The sequence below is a fragment of the Callithrix jacchus genome, chromosome 5 (genome assembly GCF_049354715.1).
Source record: "Callithrix jacchus isolate 240 chromosome 5, calJac240_pri, whole genome shotgun sequence".
Taxonomy (NCBI): domain Eukaryota; kingdom Metazoa; phylum Chordata; class Mammalia; order Primates; family Cebidae; genus Callithrix; species Callithrix jacchus.
In genome coordinates, this window is record NC_133506.1 from 10,475,972 (window position 1) to 10,502,924 (window position 26,953).

The 26,953-nt window shown below is 41.6% G+C and overlaps 1 protein-coding gene, 1 long non-coding RNA gene and 1 pseudogene across 33 annotated transcripts in view; 2 read left to right on the forward strand and 1 right to left on the reverse strand.

Moving 5' to 3' along the window:
* Positions 1–26,953, forward strand: part of PTPRA (protein tyrosine phosphatase receptor type A) — a 180,770-nt gene that overhangs the window by 101,449 nt on the left and 52,368 nt on the right. For 15 of the 32 annotated variants that reach the window (XM_078371242.1, XM_078371223.1, XM_078371246.1 and 12 more), the window contains 2 exons: positions 303–644; positions 13,782–13,808. Coding sequence is in view for 16 of the 32 variants with exons in the window: in XM_078371223.1 (XP_078227349.1) it covers positions 303–644; positions 13,782–13,808 (369 nt within the window). In the remaining 16 variants the exon portion in view is untranslated. Of the gene's footprint in view, positions 1–302; positions 645–12,417; positions 12,481–13,781; positions 13,809–26,953 lie in introns of those variants that run through there. The other 17 variants (XM_078371239.1, XM_078371229.1, XM_078371243.1 and 14 more) reach the window with 3 other exon arrangements.
* The window catches only part of LOC118153969 (uncharacterized), a 61,717-nt gene that overhangs the window by 21,864 nt on the left and 12,900 nt on the right, over positions 1–26,953 (reverse strand). Inside the window, exon 2 of the long non-coding RNA XR_004743839.2 lies at positions 13,822–13,943. This is a non-coding gene — a long non-coding RNA (uncharacterized LOC118153969). The remainder of the gene's footprint in view (positions 1–13,821; positions 13,944–26,953) is intronic.
* On the forward strand, positions 6,594–7,644 carry LOC144582445 (homeobox protein VENTX-like; annotated as a pseudogene).

Here is a 26,953-nt window from a genome sequence, read left to right on the forward strand (position 1 = left end):
GAAAGAGATTATGTGTTCTTTTCTGAAAACTAAAATAAACTGTTGACATTTACAACTCTGTCTATGGTTTCTGAGGAACTAAGTGAAAAATCTTGTGTCTCTCTCCCTTAAACTGTAGCTTTGGAAAAGATAGGAAGGGTTCAACATTAGATAAAAACATAGGGGGTGGCTGGGTGTTGCGGGGGATTGGTCTTTGCTTGGTCTCCATATGTTTGAGAGTTTATTAAGGCTTGCTGCTTGTGTCTCAACTTTTTAGCCTCATATTCTTCATGTGATATTTCCTTGTTTTTTGGTGTTTGTAGTTGCACCTTCTGTAGGAATTACAAGATTAGTTAACACATCAACGGCAAAACCAGTTAAAGAAGAGGCCAAAACTTCAAATCCAACTTCTTCACTACCTTCTCTTTCTGTGACACCAACGTTCAGCCCAAATATAACTCTGGGACCCACCTATTTAACCACTGCCAATTCTTCAGACTCTGACAATGGGACCACAAGAACAGCAAGCACTAATTCTATAGGCACTACAATTTCACCAAATGGAACGTGGCTTCCAGATAACCAGTTCACGGATGCCAAAACAGAACCTTGGGAGGGAAATTCCAGCACTGCAGCAACCACTCCAGAAACCTTCCCTCCTTCAGGTACTAGAGATGATTCTGTTTGTTCTTTTGCTCTTTGAGTTTATGCATCCTTTTATTACCTTGTTTGTGTTTTCTAGCCTTAAAAATTCTTCAAATAAGTAAAATTGCTCAAGTGAAGTAATGAAACCTAGATGTGGAATTTTTAGGAATATCTGGTTAACATAAGTGAAAAGGAAAGAAGAAAGATTCTGGAGAATATCATTTTGCTAGATGGGATCCTGGTTAGATTGAGAAGACCTAATGTGTTTAAAGGTAGAGAAGAAGGCTAAAAAAAGACAGAAAGAGGGGAGCTCATTGAAGATGCAAGAGACTGAAGATGAAAAGATAAGATACAGAGACTGAGTAATAAGATTAGGCTTGAAAAGGGAGGGATCCATGGAGACCATGGAAAAGAGAATGGATGTGGATGTCCATGACAATTAGATATGGAGTGGGAGGCCAGTGGCCAGGGGTGGCATTAGAGAGAGGGACTCTGGGAAATGGTTACATTGCAGTGCCAGTTGTTCAGGGTCTCAAGTTGAAGCAGTAGTCCCAAGGATAAAATCAGAGACATGGATCTGAGACCAGGGCAGGTAGGACAAGTTTCTGACCTCTTTGAACCTTAGGTACCTTGTCTGTAAAAAAGGATTAGAGAGTCCCTCAGAGGGCTTCTATGAGGAATAAAGGAAATAATCATTACCTGATTGTTATGTAACTGTCATTCCTTTTCTAGCAAAAATCGCTCTTTCCTCTTCTGTGTTCCCCAGCCCCTTGGCTTAAGATTTCTTCCCAGTTAGATGGTGAGTGTCCCTAAGTAGAATCACCTCTTGCTCATGGGGAACATTCAGCAACTGTTTGCCCAGTTGATTCTCATTTGTTACTACAGATGACATCTTTTACTATGCCTTATAACTCGGACCCTTCACCTGCCTGCCCCCGTATTTTCTACCATAAAGACAAAACAGCCTTTGCAGTTAAGAGCACAGTCTGCATTGCCACGCTACTGAGTTTGAATCCCAGCTCTGCCATAAGCCAGCTATGTTTATGGCAAAACAAGCTTATTTAATCTCTCTACCTCAGTTTGTTTGTCTGTGAAACAAGAATGAGTGATAGTAATAGTTGTTACCTCGTAAAGGAGATAGAAGGATTAAATGAGTTAATATGGGTAAAGCACTTATAAAGTTGCCTGCACATAGTAAGCACTATTTTTAAGTGTTAGCTGTTATTATTGTTGCGATTATTGCTCTGATAGTTTGCCAGTAAAATATATGAAGATATCTTTAATGTGGTTGGCATCCCACTATTCTTAATGAAATAGGGGAGTACAGACAAATAACGTCTTTGTGCTTTAAAGTTAATATAGGTTTTTAAATCATAGTCATTACATGTGCTAGGCATTGTACTAAGAGTTTTCGAGAATAATCCTATGAGGTAAGTTCTATTTTATGTTTTTTTGTTGTTGTTGTCTGTTTGATTTGAGGCAGAATCTCACTCTGCCGCCCAGGCTGGAGTGCAGTGGTGTGATCTCAGCTCACTGAAATCTCTGCCTCCCGGGTTCAAGTAATTCTCCTGCTTCAGCCTCCTGAGTAGCTGGTATTACAAGCGTGCACCACCACGCCTGGCTAATTTTTTGTATTTTTAGTAGAGACGGGATTTCACCATGTTGATCAGGCTGGTCTCGAACTCCTGACCTCCGGTGATCTGCCCACCTCGGCCTCCCAAAGTGCTGGGATTACAGGCATGAACCACTGCACCTGGCTATTTTATGTTTTAGAGGTGAATGTATTTTACAATGATAAAACTGTAATTTATGGAATGTTTTTCAAAATACAGGTCATGACACAATTTATGAAATCACTTTAGTGGGCCACCACTAGTTGTTTGTTTTAATGGATGATCTAGTTCCATTTTTGTTCTTTTAATGTTACATATACAATTTTTTGGAAATTTTAGTAACCACATAAAATATTGGGTTGTGGCCATTGCTTAGGGAAAAAGGCAGAATAACTTGTATACACTGACTGAGTGAATGGAAAAGGTGGAGACTGTAACACAGGCCTGACTGGGACAGTCCATGTTCTATTCTGTACTGTCTTTCATTTAACACTTCTGTGTCATGACCATGGACAATCATCTCCTTTTAACAGATACTTAATTTCAGACTGTATTTAGAGGTTAAATGATTTGCTTTAGATCTCAAGGCTGATAATTAGGCCTATTTCTCACTTTTGCTGTCTTTCCACTCTGCTTGTAGGGAACTTAGTTTTCCACAAACTGACTTAGGCCCAGATTATTGCACAGCTAAGAATCTAGTTATTGTACATTTAACACATTTCATGTCATAGAAGACTGAGACTACATTTCTCTAGTGACATTTATTCAAGATGAGTAAAACACAAGAAACCATTATGGCACATTGGAATTTCGTAGTCTTAAACCCCACATCCCACTCATCACCACCATTTTACCAGTCCTCCTGTAACAGTTACAATTTTTTAATTAAATCAGTATTTGATGTTGTGTGTTACTATAATTAGGAAATATTCATTGCTGAGCTATAAGTATAAATGGATTTTTTCTTTCTTGTACAATTTTTTTTCTGGATTTAATAATTGCCTTATTTTTTGTTTATTTAGTTTTCTATTTAGTCAGGCCAGGCACGGTGGCTCACACCTGTAATCCCAGCACTTTGGGAGGCCAAGGTAGACAGATCACTTGAGCTCAAGAGTTTGAGACCAACCTGGGGAACATGGTGAAACCACATCTCTACAAAAAATATAAAAGTTAGCTGGGCATGGGTGCATGTGCCTGTAGTCCCAGCTACTCAGGAGGCTGAGGTGGGAGGATTGCTTAAGCCCAGGAGGTCGAGGCTGCAGTGAACTGTGTTCATACCACTGCACTCCAGCCTGAGTGACAAAGAAAGACCATGTCTCAAAAAAGTTACTGCTAGTCCATTCTTACCACACTTTCCAGAGCCTCTCAATACAGCTTTCTACAAAGTGAGATTATTCGATAATCTATTTCTTTTTTACCTCAAAAAATTCCTCCTGAGCCCTCCATTATCTTATTCCAGTCTAGGCTTGTTGATCTTTAGGGCTACTATGCAGATATATCAGCCTGGGATTTCCCTTCTCTGTCATCCTGGGAATTCCCCTTGCTGCTGCTTCCTGACTTCCATATTGTCTTCTTTCTTGTCTTCTCTCATCATTTGGTAGATTCCTGAGAAAAGGGGTCCATGGGAGGTAAATTACGTAAGACCTTACATGTCCAAGAATATCTTGAGAGCTATGTATAGAATTTGAGGAATTTTTTTCCCCCAGAATTTTTAAAGTATTTCCCTAACTGACACCTGCTTACCAGGCTTGGAGGATTTTACTGCCATCTTAATTCCTAATTATTTGTGTGTTTTTAGGACCTTCTCTTTATCATTGGTATTCTGAAATTTATGGAGTTGTATCTTGGTGTGGGTCTTTTTCATTCATTTTTATGGATACTTTATAGGCCCTTTGGAGCCTTGATCTAGCATTTCTGAAAATTTTCTCCTATTTCTTTGAAACCTTCTCTCCCTCTTCCATTTTCTTTGTTCTCTTCTCAAACTCTTGTTATTTAGATATTGGATGTATCCTGAATTATTTAATCTTTAAAATTTTTCTTTCCTATTGATCTTTGCTTTGACTCTCTTCTTCCTTTTAAAAATAAACAAAGGGTCTTGGCTCACGCCTATAATCAGCCTTGGCTCACTTTGGGAGGCTGAGGTGGGCAGATCACGAGGTCAGAAGTTGGAGACTAGCATGACCAACATGGTGAAACCCTGTCTCCACTAAAATTAGAAAATTTTGCTGGGCATGGTGGCGTGCGCCTATAATCTCAGCCACTCGGGAGGCTGAGGCAGGAGAATCGCTTGAACCCAGAAGGCAGAGGTTGCGGTGAGCTGAGACCACGCCACTAGACTCCATCCAGCCTGGTGACAAAGAGAGACTCCGTCTCAAAAAAATAAATAAAAATTAATAGCTGGGTGTGGTGGCTCATGCCTGTAATCGCAGTACTTTGGGAGGCTGAGGTGGGTTGATCAGGAGGTCAGGAGTTCAAGACCATCCTGGCCAAGATGATGAAACCCTGTCTCCACTACAAATACAAAAAGTAGCCGGGCATGGTGGTGGGTGCCTGTAATCCCAGCTACTTGGGAGGCTGAAGGAGAGAATTGCTCCAGCCCGTGAGGTGGAGGTTGCATTGAGCCGAAATCATGCCACTACATTCCAGCCCGGGAGACAGAGTGAGACTCCATCAAAACAGACAAAGGGCGGCCAGGCACATTGGCTTACACCTGTAATTCCAGCACTTTGGGAGGCTGAGGTGGGAGGTTTGCTTGAGCCCAGGAGTTTGAGACCAGCCTAAGCAACATAGTGAGACCTCATCTCTACAAATAATTTGGAAATTAGCAGGGCCTAGTGACTGATGCTTGTGGTCCCAGCTACTCAGGGGTGAGGCAGGAGGATCACTTGAGGCCTGGCAGTTGAGGCTGCAGTGAGCCGTGATCGCACCACTGCATTCTAGTCTGGGCAACAGAACGAGACCTCATCTCAAAAACAAATAAGTAGCCCGGGTGCAGTGGCTCACTCCCGTAATCCCAGCACTTTGGGAGGCTAAGGCAGATGGATCACTTGAACCCAGGAGCTCAAGACCAGGATAGCCAACGTGGCAAAATCCTGTGTCTACCTACTAAAAATAAATTAGTCAAACATGTTGGCACATACTTGTATTTATTTTTTACTTTTATATTTTTGAGGCAGAGTCTCGCTCTGTCGCCATGCTGGAGTGCACTGGTATGATTTTGGCTTACTACAACCTCTGACTCCTGGGTTCAAGCAGTTCTCATCCTCAGCCTCCCAAGTAGCTAGGATTACAGGCATGCGCCACCACACCCAGCTGATTTTTGTATTTTTAGTTGACAAGATTTCACCATGTTGGCCAGGATGGTCTTCATCTCCTGGCCTCATGATCCACCCTCCTAAGCCTCCCAAAGTGCTGGGATTACGGTATGAGCCATCGCACCTGGCATTTATTTTATTTATTTATTTATTTTTGAGTGGCACATACTTGTAAATCCCAGCGACTTGGGAGGCTGAGACATGAGAATTGCTTGAACCTGGGAGGTGGAGGTTGCAGTGAGTCAAGTCCCTGGCTTCCAGCCTGAGGAACAGAGCAATACTCTGTCTCAAAAAAAAAAAAAAAAAAAGTAAAAAGTAGAATACCTTTTAAAAATAAATAAATAAGCCGGGCACGGTGGCTGATGCCTGTAATCCCAGCACTTTGAGAGGCCGAGGTGGGTGGATCATGAGGTCAGGAGTTCGAGAGCAGCCTGACCAGTGACCAACATGGTAAAACCCCGTCTCTACTAAAAATACGAAAATTAGCTGGGTGTGTTGCTGCACACCTGTAATTCCAGCTATTCAGGAGGCTGAGGCAAGAATTCCTTAAACCGAGAGGCAGAGGTTGTAGTGAGCCAAGATGGAGCCACTGCACTCCAGCCTGGGTGACAGAGTGAGACTCTGTTTCAAAAATAAATAAATAAACAACTTAAAAAATAAAACAGTATATATATTCATTTTTCCATTTATGATGTAAATAATAAATTTGCCACATTCGTTTCTTCATATTGCCTTTTCAGTCAGCCCATGGCACTTGTTCTGTGTTCAGTAAAGAGTGTGTTTATCCAGTTTCCCCTATCAGTGGACATTAAGATTATTTTCAGAGTAGTCTTACAAACAGTACAGTTTGTCATTTCAGACACATATGAGAATATTAGTAGGATAAATTATTTTAAGTGTGTTTATAAATTTATGGATATTGCCACATTTCCATCTGATGGGAAGTATATTCCTGTTAACAATATGTCAAAGTGCCTGTTTTTCTAAACTCTCTTCAGTGCAGTGAATTATTAAACTTCTGGATCTCTGCCAGTCTGAGAGGTGAAAAATAACATCTCTGTGTAACTTTAATTTGCATTTCTCTGAGATTGAGCAACTTTTGTGTAATTTAAAAGGTAATTTAGAAGGTGGATCCTGCACCTGGTGAGCCCCGCCCGGCCTTCCCTCTGGCCCATCTCCAACTGCCATGTGTCTCTCCTCCTCCCCACCTTGTGGAGGGCAGCATCCCTCCAGCTTTGGCTCTGTGGATGGCTGTCCCAGAGCAACTGCTCAGGACTGACCCACACCCCCAGGACTGCTGATGTCTCCGGGGAGCCTCCCTGGCCCCTGCCAGACATCTTGCACCAGGGAGCCTCCTCAGGCCATCAGCATCAAGAAGGCTAGGTCTTCAAATCTGCCTGCCCCAGAGAGGACCATGGCTGGGCTGACTAAGGAGCCAAACTCCTGGCAAGCCCCCATGTCTGCACAGCCTTCACCACGCTGCAAATCTGTGCCTTGGAGGGCATCTTCCGGCACCACAAGTACCTGGGCTCTCTGGAGCGGAAGAGGTTGGCTAGGGAGATACAGCTCTTGGAGGTCCAGATAAAAACCTGGTTTCAAAATCACCAGATGAAATACAAACGGCAAATGCAGGACTCCCAGCTGAACACCCCCTTCTTGGGGTATCTCCACGCACCCCTGGCTTCCCACTCACTGTCTTCTGGCCTTGCCAGTGGCCTGCAGCTGCTGTGCCCTTGGGCACCCCTGCCCGGGCCCCAGGCTCTGATGCTGCCCCCAGCTCCTTTTGGGATCTCTGCCAAGTGGAACAAGAGGCCCTGGCCTCTGTGGGGGCTTCCTGCTGTGGGCAGCCTCTGGCCTACCACCCTCCCAAGCCCAGGAAGTGGTGTGCATATTCTGGGACCAGCCCTCTCTAAGGTACCCTGGGGCCTGTGTGCTCTGCCGGAGATGGGATATCCTGCATTTTGAGGAAGTACCTCTGACTCCCTGCTTCCCACACACATAGTCTGTGCAGATTGCACCTAGTGTCTACCTGGAGGACTCAGCTTTCTGTTAACATCGTGGTGGCACCTCTCACCCTGATCCATGCAAAGGTTCTAGAGACTTCTGGAAAATATATTTATAAAAGCCACCTCTTCACTGAAAGTTACCAAAAGGGTCAGTTTAGGAAGTAAATGAGGGGTCAGTGAACAGAATCAAATGCAGAAGTGGGCTTGTTATGGATAGGGCTTTCAGCCTATGATAAAAAGATAATTTGTTTTTTTAAAAGTACTGGAAAAACTGATTTTCCAGTTAGAAAAGGTAAAGGTTGTAAGCTTTGTGTGTAGAAAAGAAAACCATGAAGGACTGGAAGGGAATTCAGATGTAGTGTTTATAACCTTGTGGTTTGCGTTCCTCTTAACAAGGACTCCAAAGCTGAAAAGCGTGAGGGAACAAAGGTGAAAATTAAGGCGGGTTGCTGGGGCCCTGCAATGCGTTCTAGGCTGTGCATGAGCCAGGACTGTGCCTGCAGCATGCTTGAGGCTGCTCTTCTTGGGCCAGGGAAAGCGGGTAGCTGGGACCTGCAGCTGTGCCTGGACTGAAACTGTCCCACATGTCCCCACCCTGCAGCATGTGCTTACCTGTCCTCCTCCTCACAGTAGCCTCAGGACAAAACAGAATGACTCAAGGAGAGCACTTCCTACAGAAAGTCTAGAAGTGCCCAAAATAGGAGGCACGGAAGCCCCTCCTCTCCCTCATTGATGGACCATTCTTGGTGCAGACTCCTGACTGCAGGCACCGAACCTCAGAAAAGCGTGCAACCATCCGTGTCGCCCCAGAGTACCCAGGAGGCAGGCAGTGCAGGGCGCCCAGGCAGACAGGTTCAGCCTGCATGACTGGGAGGCCACCTGTGAAACCAACGAGGCATCCCAACAGGAACAAAAGTGTGGTTGTGTAGCTGTGTCCACAGCAAGTTCCACTTTCCCCTTGCCTATTTCTGCATTGTTGGAAGTGTTTACAACTAGCATGTGCTTTTATAATACAACTTCAGGTAAGAGTGGGGGAAAAATCATTTACATTTATTTTTCTGAGCATTCTCTGTTGATTTTCTTTACCCATTTTTATTAGGGTGTCAAGATTTTTCTGACTCGTTTGAAGAAGCTCTTTATGTATTTTGGAAATGAGCGCTTTGCCTATGGTACAACTGAAAATACTGTTCTCTAGGTGGTCATTTACATTTTCTGCATTGCAGAAGATACCATTAGCTATTTTTAATTTTTTTAATTTAAATATTTCTCAGTTTATTGTAACTTTTCTAGGAATTGGGTCATATTTAGGAAGGCTTTCCTTACTCCAAGATTAAAAAATAGTTTTCTTCTGGACTTCCGTGGTTTTGTGTGTGTGTGTGTGTGTGCACGCGCTTGGGTCTATCTGGAATTTATTCTGATGTAGAGTGTGAGCTATGGATCTGTTTTTCCCCAAGTAGCTATCTTGTCCAAATAACCCTTAATGAATAATTTATTATTCCTCATTGGTTTGAAATACCACCTATCCTGTATATTGAATTCAGATATTTATTTAACTCTTCATATGTATTTGAGTATTTGGGAACATTCGTTTTATTTTCTATTAATCTTTTTCTTTGTCCATGTGGAAAGCCCCACTGTCTTTTTTTTTTTTTTTTTTTCTGAGACAGAGTTTTGCTCTTGTTGCCCAGGCCAGAGTGCAGTGGTGCGATCTTGGCTCCCTGCAACCTCCGCCTCCCGGGTTCAAGCAATTCTTCTGCCTTGGCCTCCCAAGTAGCTGGGATTACAGGCGTGCACCACCACCCCCAGCTACCTTTTGTTTTTTTTAAAGACAGGATTTCACCATGTTGGTCAGGCTGGTCTTGAACTCCCAACCTAAGGTAATCACCCACCTTGGCCTCCAAAGTGCTTGGATTACAGATGTGAGCCACCGTGCCTGGCCTCACACCCAGCTACTTTTGTGTTTTTGGTAGAGACAGGGTTTGTAAAGTATTTAATGTCTGGTAAAATGAGTCATTCCTTTTTAATTTTATTTTTCAGAATTTTGCTAACAGTTTTTATCATGAACATTAGAATCAACTTGTCTAGCAGGTAAAAGTTTGTATTGATCATATTAAATATGTAGATTAACAGAAAATAGCATCTTAAAGATGTTGATTCTAACTATCCAATAATGCAATATATTCTATTTTCTGAAGTCTTTTTTTCTTTTAATCTTCTGTTTTTGTTATTATAAATGGAGTATTTCTTCCGTCACATCTTTGAACTGGTTGCTGTCAAGGATATGAAGGCTGCTGTTTTTGTAGAGACATTTTGTACTGGCCACCTTAAACTTTCTTCGTGTTTGAAGTAATTTTCTTCATCAATTATTGTGGCTTCAAATCATCTCATCTGCCGTTACCTTCCAAATTTTTAGAACTTTCTTTTTCTTCTGTTTAATCGCATTGATGAATACCTCTAGAGCAAAGTTAGACCACTGATAAATGCAGACACCATTGTCTTTTATCTGATGCTAAGGAAGACACTTTCAGTGGTTTTTCATTATACATGGTGCTGACTCTTTAGTTGAGATAAACATATTTTATTGTGTTCAGGATATAACAATTTATTTTTGTTTTAAGGAGCATTTATGTCAGGAATGGGTGTTAAATTTTGCCAATTGCCTGTTCAGGATCAATGAGCAAGATCTGTATGATTTTTTCCACTTGGTCTGTTTCTATGGTGGATTCTATTAATAGTTTTTATTTCTTTCTTTTTTAGAGACAGCATCTTGCTCTGAATTATTTCATCTTCTTAATTTTTCTTTCCTGTTGACCTTTGCTTTGCTTTAAGTCTTTTCCTTTGAGTCATCTAGGCTGGAGTGCAATGACATGATCATGGCTCACTATAACCTCAAACTCCTAGATTTAAGCAAACCCCACCTCAAACTTCCAAGTAGCTAAGGACTATAGGCACATGTAATCATGCCCAGCTAATTTTTTAATTTGTTCAGAGACAGGGACTCACTGTGTTACGCAAACTGGTCATGAACTCCTGACCTCAAGCAATCCTCAGCCTCAGCCTCCAAAAGCACTGGTATTACAGGCATGAGCCGAGGCCACCCAACCATATTGTATCATTCTTGTAATCTGTTGCAGTCTGTTTGATATTATTTCTTTTCTTTTCTTTTCTTTTTTCATTTAGAATTTTCTCTGTCTATTCACAAAATATCTCTAAATGAGATTGGTCTGTGTTTTTCCTTCGTGTGTGTATTGTGTATTCTTTTAGGTAAGTTTTAGTTTTTAGTGTTTTGTTTTGCTCCATGAAAGGATTTGAAAGTTTACACTGAAAACTATGCATTTATTTATTTTAATATATTTTCTTGAACATTTATTCAGGCTTAGAAAGGTTTCCATTCCTTTGACAAAATTATTGGATACCCTAAATCTATATACACTTTTTATTTGGACTCAATGTCCCTGCTCACTGTTAACCACCAACCAATTCTTCACTCATTTGTTCATTCTTATGTATTTATTAAATTTATATAACTTAACAGGTATATGTCATGGATTTTACTGTAAAAAATGCACTTCATTATTTATTTATTTTTTAAGACAGGGTCTCACTGTTGCCCAGGCTGGAGTGCAGTGGCGCAATCTCGGCTCATTGTGACCTCCACCTCCTGGGCCCAGGTGTTCCTCTCACCTCAACTTCCCAAGAAGTTGGGAGTATAGACATGTCCCACCATGCCCAGCTAATATATATATATTTTTTTATACAGAATCCAATAATTTTGGATTTTTTTAAATAGTATCTAATAATTGTGTCAAAGGAATGGAAACCTTTCTAAGCCTGAATAAATGTTCAAGAAAATATAAATAAATAAATAAATGCATAGTTTTCAGTGTAAACTTTCAAATCCTTTCATGTAGCAAAACAAATGGGGTTTCGCCATGTTGCCCAGGCTGGTCTCAAACTCCTGGGATCAAGCGATCCTCCTGTCTTGGCCTCCCAGAGTGCTAGGATTACAGGTGTGAGCCACCATATCTGGTCATTTCATTCATGTTTTCAAATGTATTGAATGAGGAAAAGTTCTCTTTTGTGATTATTTATTGTGATATCCTACAGAGCTATTAATTTTTAAATTTTATTTTATGTCTTGTATTTTTGTTTAGGTTCACTAATCATTTATTTCATGGGTTTGTTGACTTTTTTCTTCCAAAGAACTTGCTATTGTGCATTTATTAGTTATTTCATTTTTAAGTTTTCTATTTCATTGATTTTTATTCTCTACCTTCCTTAGATTTATTTTATGCTTTTTCTATCTTCTTGAATTGAGTGCTTTATTTATTTTTGTTCTTTCTAGTTAATTAATACATTTAGTGTGATAAATTTTGCACAAGCACAGCTTTAGCCACATCCCATAGGTGTTTCTATAGGTAGTTGTATTGTTATGCACTATGAGCTGCTCTGACAAAGATACCAAAATTCAGCGACTTAAATAAGACAAAAGTGTGTTTCCCCAGTCACATTCCAGAGTTAGGCAGGGCCTTTGTTTCAGTAGGGTACAAATTCCTTTCCTCTTGTGGCCCTGCCATCCTAATACTGTTCTTATCTGTTTGGTTGTAGATAGTTCCCACCATTGGGTTCTAGTTCCAACCACTGCGAATGAAGAACAAAGGGAATGGGGCCTTTTTTTCCCAAAAGATGTGACCTGGAAGTTACTCACATTGCTTTAGCTCACATCCCATTGGCTAGAATTCATCACATGACTATACCTAGCACAAAAGAGTGCCACATGTAGTCTCTGGCAGGAGAGCTTGGTGCTCAGCTGAAAAACAAAGGTTCTATATAAAGGCAAGAAGAGGAAGAGACTGATTTGAGAGGAGGAGATCTCCGTTGGCAGGTTCTGCCACAAAACTTATCATCATTGTTATTTTTAAGGTATTTTTCCATTTTGGGTTTTTGGTTTGTTTGCCTGTTTGTTTTCTGACATAGAGTCTCACTCTGTCACCCAGGCCAGAGTACAGTGGGATCTCAGGTTACTGCAACCTCTCCCTCCCAGGTTCAAGCGATTCTCATGCCGCAGTGCTGGGATTTGGATTCTCTCCCAAAGTGCTGGGATTAAAGATGTGAGCCACTGTGTCTGGCCCATTTTGGTTTTGATTTTTTTTTGAAATAGTGTCTCGCAGCCAGATGCAGTAGATCACGTCTATAATCCCAGCATTTTGGGAGGCTGAGATGGGCGGATAACCTGAGGTCAGGAGTTTGAGACCAGCCTGACCAACATGGAGAAACCCTGTCTCTACTAAAAATGCAAAATTAGTCAGGCATGGTGGCACATGCCTGTAATCCCAGCTACTTGGGAGGCTGAGGCAGGAGACTTGTTTAAACCTGGGAGGCAGAGGTGCTATGAGCTGAGATCATGCCATTGCATTCCAGCCTAGCTAACAAGAGCAAAACTCCCATCTCAAAAAAAAAAAAGTAAGAAATAGTGTCTCGCTCGGTTACCGAGGCTAGAGTGCAATGGCATGATCTCTGCTCACTGCAACCTTCCCCTCCTGGGTTTAAGTGATTCTTATGCCTCAGCCTCCGGAGTAGCTGGGATTATAAGCACCCATCACCAAGTCCAGCTAATTTTTTGTATTTTTAGTAGAGATGGGGTTTCACCACGTTGGCCACACTAGTCTAGAACTCCTGACCTCAGGTGATCTGCCACACAAGGCCTCATTTTGGTTTTGATTTGAATTTTAAAGTGTTTTCTTACTTTGTTAATTTCTAATTTTATTGCATTGGGACAAAGAATATTGTAGTGGTTCTACTGTTGGGATTTAGAAAGGATGTGGATATTTCACTAGCCTTTGAAAAGGTTTTCTGTGTTAGTGTGTAGAGTTTGGTATCTACTGATTAGATTTTATTACTTATCATTTTGGTCTTTTATATCCTTACTTAACTTTATCCTCTTGAATTTTAATGGAGCAAAAGACACAAAGTCCTCTAATAATGTGTTCTCTTTGCATTCTTTTACTTTTTATGAATATTGATGCTACACTATTTGTGTACCGAGGGAGAAGGACAGGCCACTGTCCAAAGTTTAGTGAATCTGGGCAGTCTCGTTTCCCAGTTGGAGGATGCTTCATGGAGGAAAACATTCCTAATCCTTGTTTTGTTGTACTCTAAATTGAACTGTAATGTATTTCTTTAACCTGAATGAATGTTTCTATTTTTTTTTACTTATTACACAGGTAATTCTGACTCAAAGGACAGAAGAGGTGAGCTACTCACCTTATATCTGTTGTTCCTTTTACACAGTGTACAGTATTCATCTATTTCCTCTGCTCACAGTCCTTGGCAACCGTGTGCATCTGTGGCTGTGTTTGTTTACTTTTCCTTGTTTCCATGTTAACCTCATAGAGAAGAGCAATAGAAACAGTATGTTTTTTAACATATTTTTTAACATAGACTGTGGATTCTAATAGCTATGATGTATTTTAACAAGTAATAAGACAGAGCTTACATTGTCATGTCACCTTATTAGCCTTACTTTTTGGTGATATTAGGTCATAATTTCTATACCGTGGGTTACTTCTGATTTCTAGGCTATAGTTCCCTTTAAACATTTTTTGTGTTATTTTTCCCCTAGTCTATAAAATGTCAAACCTTTGTGGCTTTATATGGATTTAATGGATTTTCAACCCTTTAATGTAAAGTCCCTATGGCCTGAGATGTTGTGTCTGTGGTTTAAGCTGAACTGATGAGTCACCGGTCACTCGAGAGCAGGAGGACATGGGTACTCACCTGCAGAATTGTGGCACATTTTGCCTAGAACAGTAAGGCTGCTACCAAAGAGCATGAGAGAAAGAAATCATTATTACATCTGAGTTTTTAAAATGTTACTCTTTGAAACAATGTTTTTATCATAATTTTTTAGTTTATCAAATCAGGACCTCAGTTTTCTGATTCCATTATTTAACCATAGACAATTTTTCATGCGTAATTAAGCAATGAACACTTACAGGCATATAAAGTCTCACAAAGTAGGGAGCATTTGAGTCAGAAAAATGGCTACTTTGATCCTTTATGTGATATCCATCTGCCATTGTATTTGGTAAGGAATAATGAGGTGTTACCATACTGTGTATAGATTTCTCTCACTTTTCCAGCTCTCACTTTCCTAAACTTGGGAACTAAATGTTGGATTAATGCGATGTCTTTGGTATTCAGATTCACTTGCCAGATTCTCACTATCAAATGTAGACTTAAGTAGGTTTTATTGTAATAGATATTTATTTTCTCCCTAAAACTGCTCTTTTAACCAGTTTTTTTTTTTTTTTTTTTTTGAGACAGAGTTTCACTCTTGTTACCCAGGCTGGAGTGCAATGGTGTGATCTCGGTTCACCACAACCTCCACCTCCTGGGTTCAAGCAATTCTCCCACCTCAGCCTCCTGAGTAGCTGGGATTACAGGCATGCACCACCATGCCCAGCTAATTTTTTGTATTTTTAGTAGAGACAGGGTTTCACCATTTTGACCAGGATGGTGATCTCTTGACATCGTGATCCACCCGCCTCAGCCTCCCAAAGTGCTGGGATTATAGGCTTGAGCCATCACGCCTGGCCTTAACCAGTCTTATAAAGTCAAAAGTCAAAGTGGTAGGCTTCAAGATGAAACATTAGATCTTTTGACTCTTTCCTCTATTTAGTATATATTTTCATAATATTCAACCTTTTCTTGCCCCAGATATCATACCTATTTTACCTAATATTTAAGTGGTTTCCATGTTGTGATTAAAAAAATAAAATTACCTTAATTACCTAGCTTAATACTAATTGTGTCATACGTAAAGTCTATTAATCTCTTTTTTTAAGTCAAAAAATGATTTTGTATAATTCCAAACAGGAAACCGAAGAGACATAGGTATTCTCTGCAGTCTCTAAAGTCCCAAAATCTAATGACATTTTTATCAAAAGAGATCTTTAGAAATATTGCTGTAAATTTGGATATCACATTCTTTTTTTTTTTTTTTTTTTGAGACAGTTTTGCTCCTTTTGCCAAGGCTGGAGTACAATGATCTTGGCTCTCCACAACCTCCACCACCATGCCCAGCTAATTTTGTATTTTTAGTAGACGCAGGGTTTCTCCATGCTGGTCAGGCTGGGCTGGAACCCCTGACCTCAGGTGATCCGCCCACCTCAGCCTCCTAAAGTGCTCAGATTACAGGCACGAGCCACCACATGTGGCCTATCACATTCTAATTTTAAAGCCAAATGCTGTTTGAAAAATAAGCCAGCTGTTTGGAAATATTTGTATTATAATGGGTTTGATAAGCAGTTATCTTTTATGCAGATGAATTAAGGTCTACAGGTTTTTATGCACTGGTCTTTGGGTGCTTTTGAATGTCTGATTTTCTGGTTTTTTGTTTTTTTTTTGAGACAGAGTTTTGCTCTTGTTACCCAGGCTGGAGTGCAATGGCGTGATCTTGGGTCACCGCAACCTCCGTCTCCTGGGTTTAGGCAATTCTCCTGCCTCAGCCTCCTGAGTAGCTGGGATTACAGGCACACGCCACCATGCCCAGCTAATATTTTGTATTTTTAGTAGAGATGGGGTTTCACCATTTTGACCAGGATGGTCTCCATCTCTTGACCTCGTGATCCACCCGCCTCAGCCTCCCAAAGTGCTGGGATTACAGGCTTGAGCCACTGCGCCTGGTGAATGTCTGATGTTTTAATTGTCAAAGCAGAAAGGAATAAATTGAGAGAGAGGGCCACATTTCTTCCTCTTCTGAAGTTCAAGAAACTGGTTATTTTCTCATGAGTATTATTTTTTAAAATATATTCTGGCCAGGTACGGTGGCTCATGCCTGTAATCCTAGCACTTTGTGAGGCCAAGGCAGGTGGATCACAAGGTCAGGAGATTGAGACCATCCTGGCCAACATGGTGAAACCTCGTCTCTACTAAAAATACAAAAAATAGGCTGGGCATGGTGGATCACTTGAGGTTAGGAGTTCGAGATCAGCCTGGCCAACATGGTGAAACCCCATCTTTAAAAAAAAAAAAAAAATTAGCTAGGCATGATGGCACTTGCCTGTAGTCTCAGCTACTCAGGAGGCTAAGGCAGGAGAATCACTTGAACCTAGGAAGCAGGTGCAATCTCGTTTGGGCTAGCTTTTAAAAATTATGTTAAAATATGTGTAACATAAAATTTACCATTTTAATCATTTTTAAGTGTATAGTGGCATTAAGTACATTTACATGATTGTGCAGCTATCTCCAGAAGGTTATCGTCCCAAACTGAAACTTGTTACCCACTAAACAGTAATTTCCCATACTCTTTCTATGCTTCCTGTGCTTCCCTTAGCCCCTGATAACCGCTGTTCTACTTTCTGTCTCTCTGAATTTGTCTGTTCTAAATATCCCATTTAAGTGGAATCATACCGTATTTGTCCTTTTGTAGCTAACTTCTTTTTTTTTTTTAAGGCATTTTTACTGGTTTCAATTTGGATTATTTGTGTAATATTTAGTAATGCATTAACTTTAATCTGCCAGAAATACCTCTTCACTATTCAGTCAGTGGTCACGATGACTGTATTCTCCAGTTACTTAGTGTTCACTAGTTTTACATCTCAGTTTATTAGTTTGGTTTTAGGGGAAGCAGACTCTGAGACAGATTTGCATGCAGCAAGTTTTTTGGAGAAGCATTTGCTCCCTACAGCACCTATGAAGCAGTGAAGACAGTTGTATTGGGTAGCTGCCCGTGGCCTGTCCCGGGGGAAAGCCTCAACCCCCACCTTGATTCCAACTCCAAAGCTTCCTGTGGGATTCCTAAGAAGACTTGAGTTGCCACATGGCCAGAGCAGAGGCAGCAAAGGCCAATCCCACAGGAAGCTTTGGAGTTGGAATCAAGGTGGAGGTTGAGGCTTTCCTCTGGGCCAGGCCACGGGCAGCTCCAGGAGAAAGACTTGGCTGAGAGTCATTACCCCCTGGTTCTCCCAGCAGCCAGGGGGAATGGGTTCTTTTGGTCTTGAAGAGGGATCTATAATATCCACTATAGTTCCCAGCATGGTACCATTTACAGAGACTTTTTCCATCTAAGAAAATGCTATTGAATGATTTTGATATGTGTATTAAGGCTGAGGAATTAGTGGTGCAGTGGAATATTTGAAGAGAGGCAGTGTAGTGCAGTAAAGTGTGGGCTCCAAAGCTAGATAACCTCACTTTGCATCCTAACCCTACCACTTACCAGCAGGGTGGGCAGATATTTAACTTTCCTGTGCCTCATTTCATGATTTGCGAAATGGCATAGGAACAGAATCTCCTCCTTGGGTTGCTGTGAGAAATGGAGGAATGGAATAATGCACATGAAGTGCTTGGCTCAGGATGCAGCAATTGCTCAGCACTGTTGGCTCTCACCATTACTATTCTACTGCCACAATCTCTCTCTTACTTTTACTATTACATATGAGACTAGGGAGGCCTGGAATTTAAGCCATTCTGTCAGAACTCTAGGAAACAAAGGCATTCACACACCTCCACAACTGCAGACAGTAGGTAGTTCTTTGTCTTTTACCTTTTAAACAGAATTCTGCATAAACCCATCTCATTCTACTTTTTATTTTAATAATATAGTTGGTTCTTTTGTGTGCGTGTTTCATGGGATTTTCATATGAAGACCTTATAACTGGTATAAATAGCAAGAATACAGGTTAAAGCTAGTTGTAACCATACTTTATTTTAGATACAATCATTATATAACTGCTTTTTAAAAAACTCAGTGGCCAGGCACAGTGGGTCATGCTTGTAATCCCAGCACTTTGGGAGGCAAAGGCAGGCTAATCATGAGGTCAGGAGTTCAAGACCAGCCTGAGCCTGACCAATATGTTAAAACCCCATTCCTACTAAAAGTACAAAAATTAGCCAGGTGTGGTGGCATCCACCTGTAGTCACAGCTACTTGGGAGACTGAGGCAGGAGAATCGCTTGAACCCGGGAGGCAAAGGTTACAGTGAGCCAAGATTGTGCCACTGTACTCCAGCCTGGGAGACAGAGCAAGGCTCCATCTCAAAAAAAAAAAAAATTATTTTAATATTTGTAAAGACGTAGTCCTTGAGCTACTACTTAAGTCTAAAAAGAGTTGGCATTCTTGTTTTAAGAGTATTAGTACACTTTGGGAGGCTGAGGCAAGTGGATTACTTGAGCCCAGGAATTTGAGACCATCCTGAGCAATATGGGGAAACCTTATCTCTACTAAAAATACAAAAATTAACCAGGTGTGGTGGTGCGCACGTGTAGTCCCAGCCACTGGGGAGGCTGAGGTGGGAGGATCACCTGAGCCCAGGAGATGAAGGTTTCATTGAGCCAAGATTGCATTACTATACTCTAGCCTGGGGAACAGAGTGAGACCCTGTTTATTAAAAAAAAAAAAAGATTGGAGATTATCATACTGCCATTATTATTATGAGTTTATGATGGCTTTCTCTAAGCAGCTTTTACATTCAGCATTTATTCAGTGCCTGTTAGGCATCAAGGATTCCAGAAAAAAAAAATATCCGTACATATATACATACATATATGTTCTTCCTGTCTCAGGGAGGAAATACGTGAACATCAGGAAACAAAGTCTACTCAGTTACATGCTATTAGATACATCACACGAAGTGCTGAGAGAACTCAGAAGACTTATTATGTCTGGGGAGTGGGAAGGAGGCACAGAGATGAGCTTTGGGAAGTTTAATTTTAAAATAGCAGATGGGGAAAATGAGAACATACCAGAGAGAGCACAAGCAAAGAGACATGAAAGAGTAAGTCATACGTTTGAGGATCTGTGTGCAGTTGACATGTGTGAGGTGTAGAGAGTGGTCATAGGTGGCCTTAACAGAATGGGTGTGGTAGTTTATTGAGTTCAAGAGTCAGAGCATCTCCTGAAGATGATGATGAGTAAGGAAGTAACATAGTCAGATTTTTTTTTTTTTTTTTTTGATACAGAGTCTCGCTCTGTTGCCTGACTGGAGTGCAGTTGCGCGATCTCGGCTCACCGCAACCTCTGCTTCTTGGGTTCAAGCGATTCTCCCGCCTCAGCCTCCCGAGTAGCTGGGACTACAGATGCACGCCACCACACCCAGCTAAAATTTATATTGTAGTAGAGATGGGGTTTCACCATGTTGGCCAGGATGGTCTCGATCTCTTGACCTTCTGATCCGCCCGCCTGAGCCTCCCGAAGTGTTGGGATTAACAGGCATGAGCCACTCACTGTGCCTGGCCAGATTTTGGTTTTCGAAAGATATTCCAGAGGATTGTTACCAATTACCGCAAGAATATATTTTTTTAAAAAGAGCAAAAAAAGATATTCCAGAGAATTTAGGGAAGATAGATGGACAATAGTAGGTTTCTGAATAACAATTTGGCTGAAAACGGCAGTGATTGGGCTAAGCCCAGTGGTTAGATTCTAGAGGCGATCTGATGAATTTTCTGTTTTTAGAGCTAATAGAAAGCATTTGAAACATTACAACCTTGCCTTTGAGAGCTGATAAATACTTGTACCAAAAAGTGTGGAGATAGGTAAATGGGCCATAGGAACTGGAGCTATGGCTATTCCTTCCCTGATAGTCTGTAGTTGACCAGCATGTAATCTGAAGTCCTTAAGTCACTCACCTGTTACATGTGAGCCCTTCAATTAATACGGCCCTTTGTTTTCTTGGAAAGAAATTATAGCAAGTAGGTATCTATTTTCCTGGAACACCATTTTAGTGTTTTTCATTTTCATGCTTGTCCCCTTCCCTGAGTCTAGAAAGTAAAACTTTGCTAGAATGAAAGTTGGGGCTGAATCAATTTCGATTTGTAACCATACTATCTCTGTCTCATCTACTCAACTCTGACTTTGTAATGTAAAAGTAGCCATAGATAGTATGTAAATGAATGAACATGGCCGTGTTCTAATAGCATTTTATTTATAAAAACAGTCAGTGGGCTAGATCTGGGCTATAGTTTGCCAACCCGTGTTCTAGACAAAGAATTGCCTGAGCCTAGGAAGCTGGACTGAAGGTCTTTGTTAGTATGTGAACTCCTGTATGGCCAAAGCCAATCTCTTCCCTTCATGTCTGACACTACAAATGTTACCTCTTTTAAATCTCTCATTAACTCTAAAAGGTGGAAAGTGCTATTATACTTTCATTTCATACACCATTCTAAGAGATTATCACACTACTAGTAAATTAGGGTAGTAGGAATTTGAACGTCAGGTCTGTCAGACCCTAAAACCCCATGCTGTGCAAATTGTTTTGACCTCTTGCTGATATGAAAATTTGGCTAAATAACTCTAGATTCAAAATCCTAAGACCTTTGTAGACAGTGTACCATCAGTTTCTAGCAGCGATATTTTAGATGAGCAATCATAAGTAAATCTGATTCCTATTTCTCTGTAGGGCATCTTCTCTGTGGGGAGACTTTTTTCTTCCACTGAACATTTTTAAGGCAGGCCTTTGGTTTGTTGGTTGACTTCAACCCAAAATTTAAGAATTTTTTCAGAATACATCTAGGTGTAAAGATTTTTTTTCAATATCACTCCACAAACTAGATTATTTCTTTTGGCCTGATAACTCAGGAACTTTCTTGTATTATTTCTCTCCCTTCTTACTAGTTTCTTCTTTGGGCCTTCTTGTTGAACAGGTATTGGATCTCATGGGCCTATCCAGCTCCTTTCTTTTCTATGCTGTCATGTTTTTTATCTTATTGCTCTGTGTTCTGGGAGCTTCCATAAGTTGCTTGTTCACACAGCTAATTTGGTTTTCACTTATGTCAGTTCTCCTATTTAGCGTTTCTTTTTTTTGGAGTCTGGGGTGGGGCAGACGCATGCTCTGTTTCCCAGGCTGGAGTACAGTGGCCTGATCACAGCTCACTGCAGCCTTGACCTCTGGGACTTGAGCGATCCTCCAGCCTCAGCCTCCAAAGTAGCTGGAACTATAGGGTTACACCACCACGCCCAACTAATCGGGTGTTTTGTTTATTTGGTAGAGACAGACTCTACCAGAGTCTCACCAAGTTGCCCAAGCTGGTCTCAAACTCCTGGCCTCAAGCAGTCCTCCCACCCTGGCCTCCCAAAGTGTTGGGCTTATAGGCATGAGCCACCATCCCCAGCTCTGTTCAGCCTTTCTATCTAGGTTTTTCTCTTTGTAATCATGTTTTTGATTTTTCGTTTGTTTTTTGTATTTTTGAGATGGAGTTTCACTCTTATTGCACAGGCTGAAGTGCAGTGGTGTGATCTCAGCTCACCACAACCTCCACCTCCCGTGTTCAAGCATTTCTCCCGCCTCAGCCTCCTGAGTAGCTGGGATTACAGGCATGTGCCACCACACCCAGCTAATTTTGTATTTTTAGTAGAGGTGGGATTTTTCCATGTTGGTCAGGCTGGTCTCGAATTCCTGACCTCAGGTGATCTGCTCACCTTTGCCTCCCCAAGTGCTGGGATTAAAGGCATGGGCCCCTGCGCCTGGCCAGTTTGTTTTCTTTCTTAATACTCAGATTACTCCTTTTAAATAGTGGCTTTTTAAAAATACTGGCCAGGCACTGTGGCTCATGCCTGTAATCCCAGTACTTTGGGAGGCCAAGGCAGATGGATCACAAGGTCAGGAAATCAAGACCATCCTGGCTAACACAATGAAACCCCATCTCTACTAAAAATACAAAAAATTAGCCAGGTGTGGTGGCACACACCTGTAGTCCCAGCTGTTCAGGAGCCTGAGGCAGGAGAATCACTTAAATCCAGGAGACAGAGGTTGCAGTGAGCCGAGATTGTACCACTGTACTCCAGCTTGGGCCATCTCCAGAGAGAGACTCCATCTCAAAAAAAAAAAAAGGCTGGGCATGGTGGCCTATGCCTGTAATCCCAGCACTTTGGGAGGCCGAGGTGGGTAGATCATGAGATCAAGAGATTGAGACCATCCTGGCCAATATGGTGAAACCTTATCTCTACTAAAAATACAACATTAGTTGGGTATGGTGGCACGCGTCTGTAGTCCCAGCTACTCAGGAGGCTGAGGCAGGAGAATCGCTTAAACCCTGGAGGCAGAGGTTGCAGTAAGCTGAGATTTCACCAATACACTCCAGCCTGGCAACAGAGTGAAACTCCATCTCAAAAAAAAAATGTAGTGTGGGCACAGTGGCTCACACCTATAATCCCAACACTTTGGGAGGCTGAGGCAGGCCGATCACCTAAGATCAGGAGTTCAAGACCAGGCTGGCCCACATAGGGAAACTCTGTCTCTACTAAAATACAAAACTTAGCCAAGCTTGGTGGCATGTGCCTGTAGTTCCAGCTACTTGGGAGGCTAAAGTGGAAGGATCGCTTGAGCTGGTAGTCTGAGGTTGCAGTGAACTGGGATCATGCCGCTGCACTTCAGCCTGGGTAAGAGAGTGAGACTCTGTCTCAAAAAAAAAAAAAAAAGTCAATGCAGCAGTGGCTCATGCCTATAATCATAGCATTTTAGGAGTCCGACCAGAGGCTCACTTGAGACCAAGAGTTCAAGACCAGTCTGGGCAACATAATGAGATTCCCCCAATCTCTACAAAAAATCTAAGAAAAAAAAATTTTTAATCAATACAGTATCTTATTGCACAAATTGCAGTATATTTTAAAAGATTTATTCTGTTTCTTGTGTCACTTCCATTTCCAAGGGCTTCCAGCTCTGGTTGAGCTATGCCCTAGACCATTGAGTGGCCTAGATTGTGCTCATGGTAGGTGTCCCTTCATCCCTTCAGAGGACAAACAGGGACATACGTCCTAAACCAGGGAACGATTCAATGATGACCTAGGAAAATCGGGACAGGGTGCAGTTATATGCTAGGCGAGCTGCTGTTTTCGTTTTCCTTTCCTCTCTTGTGTTGTCTAGAGTTAACTCAGGTACTTTTTTTTCTGTCTTCAGGGCCCCAGGAAACCTGTGGACCTAGTACTTAACAATCACATCCAGTTTAGATCTGCTCTGGTGCCAATTCTAACCAAACCAAAAATAGCATTTATAAAACAATCGGGAAAATTCAAGCAGTAACTGAATAATATTAGATGATAACTAAAGACTTAGCGTCACTCTTTAAATTGGGTAATAGTATTATATTTATGTTAAGAATCTTTATCTCTTAGTGATACATACTTAAGTAATTGCATTTGAAATGATATGTCTCAGATTTGCTTTAAAATAATTCAGTTGCAATGGGTAGGTATAGACCAGTGGTTCTTCACTGGGGGTGATTTCCCCCATAAACGTCATTTAGCAATGCTTGGAGATGCTTTTGTTCATCAAAATTGGGGATTTGCTACTGACATCTAGTAATTAGAGGCCAGGGATATTGTTAAATGTCCTACAGTGCATACGACAGACCCACATAACAGAGAATTTTCTATTTCTTTGTTAGTATGTCATCAGTGTGAGGTTGAGGAAAATATATATGCAGCATATATTTTGTTAAAAGGAAGCCCACCCCAGTCTCTGTGACAAACTCTCCACTCTGTGTAGAGCAGTGTTTTTCCAGCTGAGTCTGGATGGGAAGCCCCGCTTGTCATTTAGCCTATGGGTGTACTGGTGCTGGGTTGGCAGGCCTTTGCTTAAGTACCACCCTGGTACCTCAAGGTCCACTTTCAACCCCAGTCCCAGTTGCCTCTGAACTTGAGGTGTTTCTTTTTTTCTTCTTTTTTTTTTTTTTTTTTTTTTTGGAGACAGAATTTCGATCCTGTTACCCAGGCTGGAATGCAATGGCGCGATCTCGGCTCACCGCAACCTCCGCCTCCTGGGTTCCAGCAATTCTCCTGCCTCAGCCTCCCGAGTAGCTGGGACTACAGGCACGTGCCACTATGCCAGCTAATTTTTGTATTTTTAGTAGAGACGGGGTTTCACCATGTTAACCAGGATGGTCTCGATCTCCTGACCTCGTGATCCACCCGCCTCGGCCTCCCAAAGTACTGGGATTATAGGCATGAGCCACCATGCCCAGACTTTTTTCTTTTTTTTTTTTAAGACAGAGTCTTGCTCTGTCACCCAGGCTGGAGTGCAATGGCACAATCTCAGCTCACTGCAACCTTCGCCTCCCGGGTTCAAGCAGTTCTTCTGCCTCAGCCTCCTGAGTAGCTGGGATTACAGGCACATGCCACCATGTCCAGCTAATGTTTTGTATTTGTAATAGAGGCAGAGTTTCACCATGTCGGTCAGGGTGATCTCGAACTCCTGACTTCATGAATCGCCCGCCTCGGCCTCCCAAAGCGCTAGGATTACAGGCATGAGCCACCACCAGCTTGAGATGTTTCTAGGCCCAAACTGGTAAAACTAGTACTTAGTTTTCAGCTAGAGGCGCTTTGGCTTTGTTTGATCTCTTGGGTCTGTTTTGTCTTCCAGAGATTTCTCACAGTTTCTTATCAGCATTTGCCACCCTTTGCTGCCTTTCAGATATGCTGTTGATTCATTACTATTTTTATATTTCTTCTGCCATGTCAATGTGCTTTGGGGGAAGACGAAGAAGTAAGTTTATGAATTTAGTCCAGTGTCTTAAGCCAGTTGTGTCTAACTTTCTTATGATACCTGATATACTGTCCCCTGTATTTGGAATTTAATAAAGACATATTTAGTGATAAATTACTATTTTGTTGTTGTCGTTATTCATTGGCTCAACATAATCCATTGTTTGTTTTGTACCTGTTATGTGTGAAGCCCTATGCTAGGTTTTAGGTGTACAGTGAGAACGAAGCAGACAGACATGTAATCCTTGCTGTTGTGGAATTTATGGTAGAAGGGACACTCATTAGTCAAATATGTAATTATAAAGTGTGAGAGGTATTATCAAGGAAAGTAATAAGGTCATTGCCTTATAAAAACAGTATAGGAAATAACAGCGGGTTTTTTTTTTTTTTTTTTTTTTTGAGACGGAGTCTCACTCCGTTGCCCAGGCTGGAGTACAGTGGCATAATCTCCACTCACTGCAAGCTCCACCTCCCAGGTTCAAGTTATTCTCCTGCCTCAGCCTCCTAAGTAGCTGGGATTACAGGCGCATGCCACACACCTGGATAACTTTTTTTGTATTTTTAGTAGAGATGGGGCTCCACCATGTTGACCAAGCTGGTCTCGAACTCCTGACCATGTGATCTGCCCACCTCAGCCTTCCAGAGTGCTGAGATTACAGGCATGAACCACCATGTCCGGCCATAACAGCTAAAATTGAGTACATAATGTGTGCTAGTTACTGTGCCAACAACTTTACATGGGTGATCTCATTTAATATGCAGAATAACTTATTTCAGAAATAAGGAAACTGAGACTTACGATTTTGATTGAAAATTAGGAAGTCAGAGAAGACTTGTGTGGGAAAACTGACCCTTAAAATGAGAACCAGATGAGTATTAGGAGATAGCCAAGCAAAGAACGTTGTGTAAAACAGAAGGAATAACGTGTTCAAAGACCTGGGGATGAATGAACTCAGCATGGAAGGATGCCAGTGGCTGAAGTTGAGTGAGCAAGGAAAGAGTGCAAAAGATAGAGCAGGTAGAGGCTAAATTTAGGAGGTTGTTAGACTTCAGAATAAGGCCATTAGATTTCATTCTAAGGCATGAGAAACTTGGAGGGTTTTACCTAAGAGCGGGACACAACCTGATTTGCTTTCCTAGAAATCACTCTGCTTGTAGAGAATGGATTGGCAGGGAACAGAGGCTTACTGTGATCCGGGTGAGAGAGGATGGAAGTTGGGACTACACTGGTGGCAATAAAAAATGCAAAAAATAATAATTAGGCAGACAGATTTGAGATTTTATATATATATATCTCTATAGTACTTGCAGCTGGGCTAGATATAGAAGATAACTGTGAGGAAGAAATCAAGGGGGTTTCCACATTTCTTACTTGAGCAACAGGTAGATGGGAGGACCTACTGAATGATAAGGGAAAGGTTTTAGACACAGAAAGCTTGTGTTGCCTATGAAATTTAAAGTGGAAGTGGCAAATAGGCCATTGAGAGTCTGGAACTCAGAAAAGAGGTCTGACCAAGCAGAGAAACTATGGGAGTTGCTAGCATGGCATTTGTATTTACCGTCATCTCTCTGATGAGATCAACTAGATATAGAGAAGAGTGCCACAGACAGAGCCCTGAGGAAGTCCCATATTTAGAGATTTGATGTTGGAAGAGGAGCAGATAGTGAGGGAAACAGGGATGGAGCAGGCAAGAAATAGAAAGAAAATCAGAGGAGTGCTTTGTTGCGGAAAGCTGAGAGAGGAAAGTACTTCAGAGAGGAAGGAGTGATCAGCCAGTCTGAATGCTCTTTTTTCGTTTTGTTTTGTTTTTTCTTTACGTTCTGCGGTACATGTGCAGATCTTGCAGGATTGTTACATAGGTATACACATGCCATGGTGGTTTGCTGCCTCCATCCCCCGCATCACCTACGTTAGATATTT